The sequence below is a fragment of the Phodopus roborovskii genome, unplaced genomic scaffold (genome assembly GCF_943737965.1).
Source record: "Phodopus roborovskii unplaced genomic scaffold, PHOROB, whole genome shotgun sequence".
In the NCBI taxonomy this organism is placed as follows: domain Eukaryota; kingdom Metazoa; phylum Chordata; class Mammalia; order Rodentia; family Cricetidae; genus Phodopus; species Phodopus roborovskii.
This window is the reverse complement of record NW_026125425.1, coordinates 37609-50920: the sequence shown is the minus strand read 5'-3', so window position 1 is coordinate 50920 and position 13312 is coordinate 37609. Positions and strand designations below refer to the sequence as shown.

Here is a 13312-nt window from a genome sequence, read left to right as displayed (position 1 = left end):
GGTTGCTAGGAATTGAACTTGGGAAGATCAGCCATTGTTCTTAACCTCTGAGCCATCTCTCCAGCCCCCTGGAAGTATATTTTTTATAGGCACAGAAACAACACAGGAATTGAAGAAGATGGCAGAATGGCAACTAAGGAGGAAACCGACTCACCCATTTGACTGCTACACTATAGAGCCCGGCTGTAGGCATTCCAAGCCCTGCCACCAGACCCGCTTTGGTGAAAGGTATGAGGAGCTAACGTGCTGCCACCACCACATTTTCTCTTTGAAAGTGACTCAGCCCCAAAAGATATCAGGGGAGGAGGCAGAAAGATACGGGGCTTTGAGTCTGAGGGTCAATCAGGGGTGTTTACCCAGATTTCACCTCTGGGATCTGGGGGAGCTGTCAGATCTTGGGTTATCTGATAAAACTAAGATGACGTATTTAAAGGAAAGGCCAATTCAGCCTGACATCTGAGAAGTGGGAATTAGATTAAAAGAGACAAGCATCCAGACAAGAGGTTTGTCAGAACCAGGCAGGGGAAAGGACAGGCTGCGGGTGAGTGACCTGGGTGACATGAGGAGGCAGGGGACGCCTGGCCTGCACTGGTGGGGATGGGCCTAGAGGCTGCATGTCTGCTGGAACTGGATTTGATCCAAGCAGGGAAAGAAGGGTTCATCTTTAGGACTGTTGGAGGCGGAGTCAGGAGTATGTTCACGGGAAGGAACGATAACATTACTGAGCATAGGAGCCAAAATTCTCAGCTCTGAGGAAGGAGTAACAAGTGTGGGATCTGAGAGAATGAACATGCAGCCTTGCTGTTTTGTGTCCCAACAGAACCCTCTACTACACATTCAGGCCCAGCTTCCAGCACCATTCAAGCAAATAAAAGGGCAAAAGTAACGTGTCCTGCCCTGCCTTGGGCCTTCCTTGGGCCCAGGCCCCATGTCTTGAGGAAGTCACACCACCTCAAGAGATCATCTGCATGTGGGCATTGTGGTCAGCAGGCTGGCTCAAGTGCTGCTAAGGCAGCAACAGCTACAAAGGCCACATGACACCAGCCTTTACCAGGCCACTTCCATCCTAGGGGGTCTCAGCTGCGACAAAGACAAACTGCCCCACTGTGTCACCCAATCCTGGTGACAGGACTTGTGAACGGTGTGCCTCAGAACATTAAGTACTGGCCCTGTCTCTGTGAGAGAAAGTGGAGATGCTGATATGAACACCTGGATCCCAACAGAGAAAGCTACAGAATACAGACAGAGGGACATTTGTGTGCATATGTATCCTGTAGCTCTGAGCACATTATCTTCTACCCAGACCTCATGGCTTAACAGCGAACTCACAGAGAAGACTGAAATGAAACCTATTTTCTACTGTTAGACATAGAATAAGACATTTAGAGATGGGGGTGGCACTGCAGAGATAGCTTAGTGGTTCAGAACACTGGCTCTTCCAGAGGACATGGATTCGGCACACAGCACCCATACTGTGGCTCACAATCATCTTTAACTCCAGTTCCAGGGGATATGACGCTCCTTTCTGGCTTCCTTAGGGCACCAGATATATACGAGGTACACAGGCACACAAGCAGGCAAAATACCCATACACATAAAATAAAATTAAAAATTTCTAAATGCTTTAAAAAAGGTAACAGGGGGCTGGAGAGATGGCTCAGAGGTTAAGAGCACTGACTGTTCTTCCAGAGGACCTGGGTTCAGTTCCCAGCACCCACGTGGCAGCTCCCTGTGATTCCAGTTCCAGGGGACTCAACACCCTCATACAGAAGGCAAAACACCAATTCATATAAAGTAAAAATAAATTATTGTATAGAAAAAAATAAAAAAGGTAACCGGATCCCTCTGCGGTGTGTGCACGAAGGAGAAAGCCCTTGTCTTTAGGAAACATCAAACCGGCACATCTGTGGAGGAGACATGCATTCAGGATGTTTCTAGGGAGCAAAACAGAACCAACAGAGGGCTCCAGTCATAAGGACTTGACTCCAAAAAATCCCAGTGTTAACACACAAAAAAATCTAAATTAATTCTTCGGTTTAAGATCTAAGTTTGTAATAGATCTCCAGCTAAAAACCTCTTCGAGGAATTAACATTAAGAGCCCTGAGAGCTGATCAGCAATTTACACAGCACTTGGCCTCTCACCCTTAGGATGGTAGAAACACAGGAGATTTCCAAGGTTCACACAGAAGTCCCAACAGATGAAGAAAAGAGGACAATGCCATTGGAAGCCCTCTGAATGTGAGAGGCAATGTTGGCTGCTGTGGCCAGGCACAGAGGCCAGGCAGGGACAATGGTTACCCACCCGGAAGATGGCTTCTTCTGAGGTGGGCGGCTGGGCGGCTGAGGTGGCAGCTTGCTCTGCGAGGCTCCGGGTTGGGTGGGCTTGCTTGGCTGGCTCACAACATCTAGTGTGCCAGAAGTCTTAGCCACAGGAGGGGGTGGTGTGGTGGTCAGGGGATCTGTAGAGAGATAACGGGGAGGGAAAGAGATAGTGAGCTCCCTAGGTCACAGGTCTCAGACCTAGTCTCTTTCTGGAGCCTCCTCCCTTTCTATGGTCCTTCTGGGAACTCCTATGGCTGCTTCTCAGCTTGTCTCCTCAGAGAGACTGCAAGGAGCAAACCATCAAGGAAATGGAGCCTCAGCTGCAACTGATTTTTTGCTGTGACCTGTGTGTGTTTAGTTGGAAACCTGCGCAGGGCCAGCCCTGGATTCTTCCAAACCAGCAGGACAGGTTGGGATCAAGCCTGGCATCTGCCCTGGGGTACCCAGAATGCTTGGGCCAGGGTTCTTCTTGCATCAAATGACCCAGAAGGGAACAAAAACCTATGCACCCCACTGGCCTGTAGGGGGATAAGCTCTAAGGACAAACTGTGACAATGGACGTAGTATGAGGTCCCCAGTCTGAGGGGAAAGGAGGTTTCTATTACTATCTGCATCATCCAGGTGACAGGCTCAGCCTCAGAGGCAAATTGATACTGCCAAAGTAGGCAGAGCTCTAAAAAAACAAAACAAAACAAAACAAAAAAACACCACCAGCAGAGGATGAGATGTCATGCCTGGGCCTTCCTTTACCCCACCCATCTTAAAAATAACAGCACCAGGCCCTTGTCAGTGGCCCCCCTCAGGATGGGAGCAAACATATGTGGAACAAGGACTATGGAGAGGGGAAAAAAAACCCAAAAGGTTCTAGTTTATGGCTCCTTCCCCTCACTCTTTCCTTTTGTTTTGACAGAAACCCCGGGCAGATTAACCCAGGAGCACCATTATAGAGGCAGGAGGGAGAGCAGATTTGAGTCCTTTAATGCTTGGCCTGAGACTACTACAGCTGGACCCTGCCCCACATCATCCTCTACAGAGCTTCCTGGACATGCTGTTCTGCCACTGACAGGGTGAAAAATGTTGGGCTCCACAGCAGGAGAAAGGACCCTTGCCTCTGCCCAGCTCCTAGCACTGGAACTGCCAACCACACACTGGCGTGGAAGGTTATCATGCCAGGTCATGAAATGGCCACCCCAAAATCACTATGCAGCGAAAGGGACTGGAAGTACGTTGTGTGTGTGGGGGAGGGGTGTTTTTAAAATGCCCGGTAAGACAGAGACGAGTGAGCCACCTTGGTGGGGGGTGGTGAGGGAATAGACGGAGGTTTGAGATGGAGGCTGCAAGGGTTAGGGCCACAAGGGCAACATCTACTATGCATCTGTGAGCAGCCCACAGCTATATCCCCAAAATGGCTGCCAACAGTGCCCCCTTTTTTTCTGGATTCATAAGGCCCACTGGCAAGAAAGGAAAAAGGAGGAGAAAAAAAAAAAACGTACTGGTAGATGTCACTCGCAGAGGGGGCAGCGGTGGGTGGACAGCTGGCAGATCTGACGAAGATCGCTGCCTGCTGACACCGTCCACACCTACAGAGTTTGTCTTCCACAGGGTGTTAGCTGAGGTGGCTGTCTGAACTAAACCCACACGCATACACACATGCACACACAGGCACACGCACATACACACACACACACAAAACAAAAACAGAAACAAAACACTTCGTTATTGATCCTCTCACCCATTAAAAGATCAACATGAGCCTTCTAGAACAGCAACAGAACCCTGAGACTCAAGTCTTTTCTCTAGTAGGAAAAGTGAGATGCATCCAAAACCAACAATAATAATAAAATAATAAACTGCTACAGGGAACTCTCACAGGTGGCCTTTTCAATTTGATGGTGAAGGAGGAACTATAGCCATAAATCTAATGAGTACTGCACTCTGGGCCTATGGAACATCTCTGCCTTCTATTACCCTCCTACCATGGGCCACAGAGACCCTGTCCTCAGAAAGTGTGGGAAGAGGAAGGAAGGGTGTGTCCCACACATGAGGGGCGGGGCTCTCCCCGGCCCCCTGTAAAATTCCTGCCTGGAACCCAGCACATATGATCTGGTAGCTCAGTAGTATCAGGTGACCCTCAAAGCCATGGCACTTGCCTGGTCATGTTCTTTCTCACCGTGTGCTATTTACTCAGATGCACAGGGGTGTCTAGGGGAGGGCTGGGCTTGGCAGTGTGGAGACACACCCTCCCAGGCCAGCCCAGGGCTGACAGGCAAGCCTTCACATTTGCCTGGTAAGGAAGTTCTGCACCCCAGGGTGAGCCACAGGGCAGTGTTAACTCTATCCCCCACCTCAGGGTGCGAGAACTCCATGTTCATACCAAGCTTGGACTCTAGGACAGGAAAGGTGTAGGGTACTGGTACAACTTTCCTCATGTGAAAATGGAATGGAGCTAAAGACAGGATGGCCCAAAAAAGTGGGAGAAGCAATCCCTGTTTCCAAAACTGCAAAAAGTCAAGATGAGGAGCTGACCAACCCTCTCCTTCCATCCAGGGGGAGTGAATGAAGTCTCTGCTGTCACAGAGCCAGCACAAGTTACTCCTGGGAATGCCAGGATCACAGAGATACCCAGTCTCTCTGATACTGGCCTTTCAGAATTAACACAGGAGGTAGGAGCTGTGAGATGCCCACAAGGACCTGCACTGCCCTGGACAGCCTGTAGGAGGTGACAGGGAGTGCTTGTGATGTCCAGACGAGTTAGGTGGGGGTGCCGGTATGAGCAGGGGGTACAGGGTCTGATCTTCATTCTTTTGCTCCTTACTGACTCACCTAACTTTTTGGGCCTCCCTGAGTGTTAGGGCAGGACAGTTGACACATGTGGTGTGTGTGGTCTTCTAGCACATTTGATCTTCTAGCAACTCAGTATACCCAGCACCACCTCACACTGCCCACCCGTCTTCCAGTTGCCAGCTATTGGAAGAGACAATTTGCAATGATTTTATGCATGGGAAGTGGAAGCCACTATTCTTTCCAGGGAAGTCCCTCCTTCACTCTGAAGGCCCTGAGGATTGGCAGCTCTGGCAGAGCTGGCCATTTGCTGGCCACTTCAAAGAGCAGAATGGCCCACTGGTCTTTACTATCACACAAGCGGTTCCATGTTTCTGTACTTGTAAAAGCAAACAAACACACACACACACAAAGAGCCACCTTTTGGGTGGGTCTGCTATGTTCAGGTGAGGTAGTTTTGTGAGTTTGTCACACTTAAGATACCAGGAAGGCTCACACATTGGTGTTTTCACAATTAGGCTGAGCACTGTTCCCCAAATTACTACGTTTTGCTCCTCATTTCAAAGGTATTCTAGAGACACTAAGTCATCACAGCACTTTAAACTAGCCCTGAGAAAGAAGAGAGGGAGTAATCAGGACACCAAAAGGGACCAAGTGGGGACCGGATGAGAAGAGCAAGGTGGGAAGGGCAGAGGGGCAGCTGAGCAGCTGCAGGACATCATTCTAGCTTGCCCAGGGCAGCCCTGCATTACCCCGTGCACACCTCTGCCAGAGTAAGAACCCAGGCACAGGCTACAGGTTTGGCATGTTAAAATTATGGGAATCCCTCAAGGCAGCAAACGGAAAACAGCTACAAAATAAACACCCACGCATCAAACTTCTCGAAGTCAGAGCCCGTGGGCATTTTCAGGGGTCTCACCTTTGCCACCAACATTCCGAGGTGGGAGTGGGGGTGCACTGGTGGTGCTAGGGGGTAACGATTGGGAGGAGGGTGGGCTGCCACTCAGGATGGCTCCATAGGTCTCATTCTGCAAGATGCTAGGCCCGAAGCCCCTCTGCTTGTCCTTGGCGAGGTTTGTGGTATCTCTGGCCAAAGACACGGCATTGGGCTGGAACTGGCTGGACCCCAGCTGGTAGAAACTGACCGGGCGGTCTTCGCGCCGGTTAGGACTGGGCTGCAGAGGAATGCCAGGGCAAGAGCGTGAGATGCAGCTATGGCTTTGTCCTGGTGATATCAACTCAAAGAAGCAGTGAGGCGCACCCATCACTGTTGCATGGTGGGCACCATTTCGGCCTGACAAACACACACACACTGCTGCATTTGAGCTGCAAGACTTTAAAAGCCACTCAACTCACCCAGTGTCTTATAATTACGACACACATCTCTACAGAGCCACGGTTCACTAACTGCAATTCTTCCTTCTGTGAAGAACTTCAAACAGAAGCTATGTCATCGTACCAACCAGCTACCCCCGCCTAGCTCATGCTGTCCTTGATGTCCCCTTCCCTAACACTATCTTATGGGCCAGAACAGCCCTGGCCACCAAGCAGCAAAGGATCTCCAGCAGCACCATGCTTAATTCAGCACACGTCAACAGGTCCTTTTCACATCCCTCTGTTGAGATCCCAATAAATCAGGGATCAGTAAGTCCTGATGTCTGCATTGTCACTTGCTTTAAAACATAGTCTGCTCTTTGTGTATGTGTGCAGGTGTATGTGTAGAGGTCAGAGCACTGTAGGGCTCGGTTCTCTCCTTCTACCATATGAGCCCCAGGGATCAAACTCAGATCCTCAGGATTGTCAGGAAGTGCCTTTCTGTGTTTATAAATAAAGATTTATTGAGATGCAACCATGTCCCATCACTTATATATCTGTTCTGTAGGAAACAGTAAGTACAGATGCTAAATGCTTTTCCATTACTGATGGTCCAACAGCCTTCAGAAATGCTTCCGTTTCTATCTATTAATCATGTTCCATTTCTACCTATTAATCATCTGTTTATACTTCACATTGAATACTGAAGTCCTAGCCAGGCGTTGGTGGCACACACCTTTAGTCCCAGCACTTGGGAGGCAGAGGCAGGTGGTTGAGTGGTTCCTACATGGTGGTTTCTAAGGTAAACATGACCAGCCACAGAAACAGTGTCACCGGCTTGCAGGTGTACAATGGCTCCACAGCAAGTGGGGTGCTCTTCCCCAAAATCATATAACCACCCGTTCCCTTCTTCCATCAGTGTGGGCTACAGGCAGGGAGAGAAACGGGAAGGGGAAGCCTGGAACCCACCCAGATCATAGAACACACAAGGCATCAGGCTACAGAGCTGTTGCATGAAGGCAGGGAGACACAGACCTGAAGTTTCTCATCCACGTCATCGTCGCTTTCGTCCAGGTCCTCCTGTAACAGTCGCCATTCATATTCGACGTGAACGTGGGAGTTAAATCTTCCTGACAAGGCCTGAGTCAGCTAGGAAGGAGGATGAACAGTTAGTGCTGCTGTCCCCACGCTCAACTACAAATGACAGACGCTCATGGGTGTCCAGACCAAGAGCAGACAGGTCAGGGAGGAGGGCCTGGAGGACTCACAGGGAGGATCCACTCATTGAATGAGGGTAGCTCATTGAAATCCTTGGATCTCCATGGAAGGACCTGTACCTGATGCTCAAGGTGACCCAGACCCTTAAAGCTGCCTGTCAGTGATGCTCTGGAACCACAGTCTGACACACAGGCAAGGGGTTTAGGGACCTAAAAGGTGATGACCATCTTTTATAGGTATTATTAACACAGCATGGGCATCGCCTGGACCTCAGAAGAAACGTGTTCGCTGCCAGGTCAGTCTTCTCACAGTAAGAGAACCGACCCTTTCTTCAATTCTCCTGCAGAAAGTGGCTGGCTAATTCTACTCCAGCTGTACAGGGGGTGCGTCAATTTACTATCTGTATTGGTGTTTGGGACTTAATTGTTCCCAAGAGCCAGACAGCTGCTGTGTGACTTTGGGTGAGTCACTTGACTCTTCTGTACTTGCTTCTTCATCCAAAAACTGAGGGATCAGAGATTTTAAAAACTGATGGGTAGCATCTACACAAGCATCTTTTGTGTGGCATTAAGAGTCCTGAGGGTTCTGTACTTACTGTATGCCCTCTTTAAAAAAATTCAACAATTCTGATAATCCTGAAAAGGGGTACAACTAACTCAACCTCATCAAATGAGGAGACAGCGTGGGTATGTCTCCAAGCTGTAAAGAGGCACAGCCCACTGCAAACCCAGGATGGCTGAGGCTGCAACTCCCTCCACTTCCATAACAGCAGAGAGACACTGCACAGACTGCCCTGCATGCTCCAGGCTTACGGACAAAAATAGGAAAGCCAGTGGGACACACCGTGGCAAGAGCTAGGCAGTCAAGGGTACCATGTATGGAAACCTATCCTTTACTACAGATGCCTGAGGGAGGAGCCAGGGCTACTATCATGGCTGATAAGCACATACTGAGTCACAAGTATCATCGCAAGGGGGTGGACAGCTGGTTCTCGAGGGCTCCTCCAGGCCAGTGGGTACTTGGCTTACCCCAGGAGGTGTGGACTGTTGTGTGTGCTATGCCTTTGTTATTGCTGTCCAGGGAGATGGGCTCTACTCTACTCCCCCCCCCCAACTCCACATCCCGGTCATCTGCCCATGGTAGGTGCTCACCAACTCCTCACAGTGTTCATGCTTGAGCCGCTTGGCGATGTCCAATGGCGTCTCTCCCGACTCATTGGCTGAAAGTCAAGGGAAGGTAAGTAGGCAGCAGAACTAGGTGTTATGGTTTTCATGTAAAGCATCCCCCAAGACTCAGATGCCGAATCTTGCGACCTTGCTGGTGGTGCTACCGAGGTGACTGCACCCGGAACTTAACTAAGTGTTTCTCAGCCTTTTGTGTTTTATCTTTCGAGAACTCTTAGTTCTTTACCCCACTTCCTCTTTTCCCCCTTTTGAGACAGGGTCTCTATGTAACCCCGACTTTCTTGGAACTTGCTATGTAGGAGAGAGAAGCTGGTCTTGAATTCACAGAGAACCACCTGCCTGACTCCTGAGGGCTACTATTAAAGACATTTGTCACAAGGCCCAGTTTGTACCTCATATTTTTCATTAGGTTGTTTTTCTTCTTCTTCTTCTTCTTTTTTTTTTTTTTTTTTTTTTTGGTATTACGAGACAGGATATCTCTGTGTAGCCCTGACTGTCCTGGAACTCACACTGTAGACCAGGCTACAGAGTGGATCATGAAGATCCCCCAACCTCTGCTCCTGAGTGCTGGACTAAAGGCATGCACCACCAGCGCCCAGCTAGGTTGTTTTAGGACTTTGTATATTCTAACAGAGACTAACCCTCTGTGAATGTATAATTGTTACAGATCTCTTCTCGTTCTGTGGCCTGCTCAGATAATGATCTCCTTTTTCAGTTTCTCGAGGTCCCACTTATTAATTGTTGGTCTTAGTGCCCGTGCCATTGGTGTTCTGTTCAGAGAGTCCTTTCTGTGCCCATTCCCCCACCTTCTCCCCCACCTTCTCCCCCACCTTCTCCTCTATCTGGTTTTATGTTGAGGGTATCAATGGATATACGAGGCCTCACTAGAGGAAGTAAGTGAGGGGGGGGGAGCACACCAGTGAGGGTGTATTTTGTCCCTGTCCCTCTCCCTCCCACTTCCCAACTGTCTCAAGGTGAGCGAGCAGCTTCCAGCTCACGTCAAGGCCAAAGCCATGAAGCCCAGCTGGCCTCAGACGGACACCAGGAGTCATAACCAATGTCCCCTCCCTCAGACTGATTTCCTCAGGTGTTTGTCAGTGATAGAGAGCCAACCATCGTACTCAGGGCGAGCCTGTTTATTAATTACTTCACGCACTGCTGGGATGAAAACACCCGACAAACTACTCAGAAGAAGGGAGGGCTAATTATGGCTCCCACTTTGTGGGTAGTCTTGTGGTAGGAGGGAGGGCATGGCAGCAGCAGCATGAGGCAGAGGGTCACATGGCACCCACAGTTGGGAACACAGAGATGAGTGTTGGTGCTAAGTTCATTTTCTCCTTTCAGTAGGTCCAGGGCCATAGCCCAGGGGATACTGCCATCCATAGTTACAGGGACCTTCCCATTAGAAGCGCCCTTGGAGACATGCCCAGAGCCTGGTTTCCATGGTGATTCTAAGTCCCATCAAGCTGATAATGAAGACTATCTCAGGTAGTAACGTAACACCTCACTAAAGTAAGCCGGAGTCATGGGATGCAGTCAGGTTAACCTGGGCAGAGCTGGCTCGCATTTAGTTGTACAGGATACAACAGCGTAGAGAAGCTATGACTTTAAAAGAAAGGATTGAGCTACCTAAGAACTGTTGAGGCAGCCAGCTCACTAAAACCACGACCCCAAGGACAAGCTATCTAGAGAGCAAGTGTGTGGCACAGTGAGTGGCACCCACCCCCACACTAGAAGACAGTGAGCCCTGTAGGTCAGACATCTGACTGAGCTGGTGCTTTCTTCTCTGCAAGTCTCTGTCAACAAGGTTCAGCTTGGTGTTTACCCCTCACCCCTTCTTTTTAAATTCAGACAAGGTATCTCTAAATAGCTGGGACTCGCTGGAGCTCACCATAGAGACTAAGCTGGCTACAAACATACAGTCATCCCCCTGCCTCTCAAATGTATTTACCACAACTCCTGGATTGATTTGTTTTTATAAGTGTAGCTTTCAAACAGAATGTATCTTTACATCTATTTTTTTGTTTGGTTCAGTATTTCTCCAAAGTACTTCTCCAGGAACCAAGCACAGCTGGATGGCTCAGGGTGAACTGTACATTGGCAGTGTCAGCAGGCCAAGGACCCACAGCTGAGGGGAAACAAGGGCAGGGGGGTATTAGGATTTGTTCAGGACTACAAATAAAGGGGGCAGTGACAGCACCTCCTCTGTCAAAAGGCTTATTCTGGGGGGGGGGACCAGAGTTGCTACACAGGTTCATCTAGATTCGCCCAGCTCAGGGCTTTGGCATGGCTGCAGGTGTGGCGGGAGGCGAAGACAGACAGGCAGGGCAGGGCATTTCCCTAGTATGAGAACTGCTTCTAACACCTGAAGTGCAGAGCTGCAGAAAGGAGCCCAAGGGAAGCCAGCAGAGCCACCTGCACCCCGGCACACCCTGGGCAGCTTACCTATCTCGATGGAGGCCTTCCCCCCGCAGGGAGGAGCTTGAGGCACTCCGCATTGTCGGTCAGGCAGCAGTAGTGCAGGGCCGTGCTGCCCTTGCCCGTCTGTTTATCCAGGTTCCCACTGCTCGAACACAGACAGAGAAAGATAAAATAATAGTCACAGGCAAGAGGACAGCTGCCACGGAGACTGGGGGAACGACTTGTGAATCGGCAACAAACAAATTATTTATGGAACTCATCCCCACAGCGAGTGGGCACCACTGTGAGGGCAGTCGGGGAACAGGTCATCTCAGAGAGATGCAAGACAGACCAACAAGAAATGGTGGCTGTGTTATTCCTAAATTTGGGTCAGAGCAGTGGTTCTCAACCTGTGGGTCGGGACTCCTTGGTGATCGAATGACCCTTTCACGGGAGCCGCCTATCACGTACCCTGCATATCAGATATTTACATTATGATTCATAACAGTGGCAAAATTACAGTTATGAAAAAGCAACGAAAATAATTTCATGGTTGGGGGGCACCACAACATGAGGGACTGTATTAAAGGGTTGCAGCATCAGGAAGTATGAGAACTAGGTTAGAGGAAGGTATACCCCTTCCCTCTAGGCCTGTGGTACCCAGAGCACAAGGTGGTACCCACTGTTCAGTCTATACAACCTGCCCCTTGTCACACCAGAGAAGCAAACTTCTCATTTGTCCCTTTTCTTTCTTCCTTTAAAAATTATTTTATTTTATATGTATGGTATTTTGCCTGCATGTATGTCTGGGCAATATGTACATGCCTGGTACCAATGGAAACCAGAAGAGGGCACCGTAAGCCCTAGGAATGGAGGTATAGATGGTTGTGAGCCACCATGTGGGTGCTGAGAATTGAAGCCGGGTCCTCTGGAAGGGCACCCAGTGCTCTTAACCTCTGAGCTATCCCCCCCCCCCCATTTTGTTTCTTGATGTTTCCATCAGGGAAGGGAACACCACTGTTGAGTTTAGTGTTGCAGGACTCCTGCAAGCCTGCTGGCCCTAGGCCAGCACCCTGCAATGGGTGAAGGGGGATACTTCGGAAGATTTTCACTTGTTGTTCTATTGTGAACAAGACCAGGAACATATGTGATAAAATCAATTTCCATCCGAAGTGTCATCACTGCAGAAGAAGGCCAGGGGCACCCGCTGCTCCCAGCAGAAGGAAAACAGCGCCTCGGTGTGGGAAGGCTCAGACCCCCTTCCTTTCCTTTCTTTGTGCAACGCTCAAGATGGAACTTGGGGTTCACGCATGTGAAGCAAGCACTTGCCACTGAGCTTACCCCAACCCGCCTATCCTAATGCATGCTCCTATCGCTGACTTCACTCTATTTCAGACTGGGGAGGGGGAATCAGGCTGCTGTCCCAGGAGCATTTATACAAAGGCAGAGACACAAACTGGCTACTTATTAGATGTCCAGCATTCTACATCAGGCCTGGGCTGGGCTCAGAAGACACAGTGTCTAATTGACTCAACCCTGAGTTCTGTGAACTTTGGTTTCACAGGAAGCCACAGATCTTAGGGCTGATGATCCTGCAAGTCTCTCCTATTCTCCAGCTACATCTTCACTCTATCGCCTGGGGATGCAGGGAGGGGCAGAGGCCACAAACATAAACCATTCCCTGTTGCTATCATACTAGAATTTCCCATTCCACTTGTAGCATTTAACCAGCACCCTCTGCTCCAGCACAGCCAATCCCAGCACAATCGGAGAGTCACGGTACAAGCTGAAGGGTCTTGGAATGTGGCTTGAAGCCACCAGGCAGGGGTTCAAACGGAGGTGGCACACACTGAATAACAGGGACTCCCAGGCAACACAACAGGCGATTCTAGTCAGCGATTACAAGCAGCCTCTCAACCCAAAGGAACAGACCTTCACCCAGTGTTCTGAAGCAGTTTCTGGCGTAGGCCAGGGGCTAATGCATCCTTACTTCCTCATAGCTCTCTGCTATTGAGATGTTGTGTGTGGGCTGATAGGGAAAAGACCCATTCAAATGACAAACCAGAGAAATGCTCATGTCACAGCTGATGAC

The 13312-nt window shown here is 49.7% G+C and overlaps 1 protein-coding gene across 1 annotated transcript in view; it reads right to left on the bottom strand.

The window, feature by feature from the left end:
* The window catches only part of LOC127215302 (arf-GAP with SH3 domain, ANK repeat and PH domain-containing protein 2-like), a 52659-nt gene that overhangs the window by 5798 nt on the left and 33549 nt on the right, over positions 1-13312 (bottom strand). Inside the window, 7 exon segments of the mRNA XM_051175673.1 lie at positions 2304-2460; positions 3817-3951; positions 6024-6279; positions 7454-7567; positions 8788-8855; positions 11266-11293; positions 11296-11383. Coding sequence (XP_051031630.1) covers positions 2304-2460; positions 3817-3951; positions 6024-6279; positions 7454-7567; positions 8788-8855; positions 11266-11293; positions 11296-11383 — 846 coding nt within the window.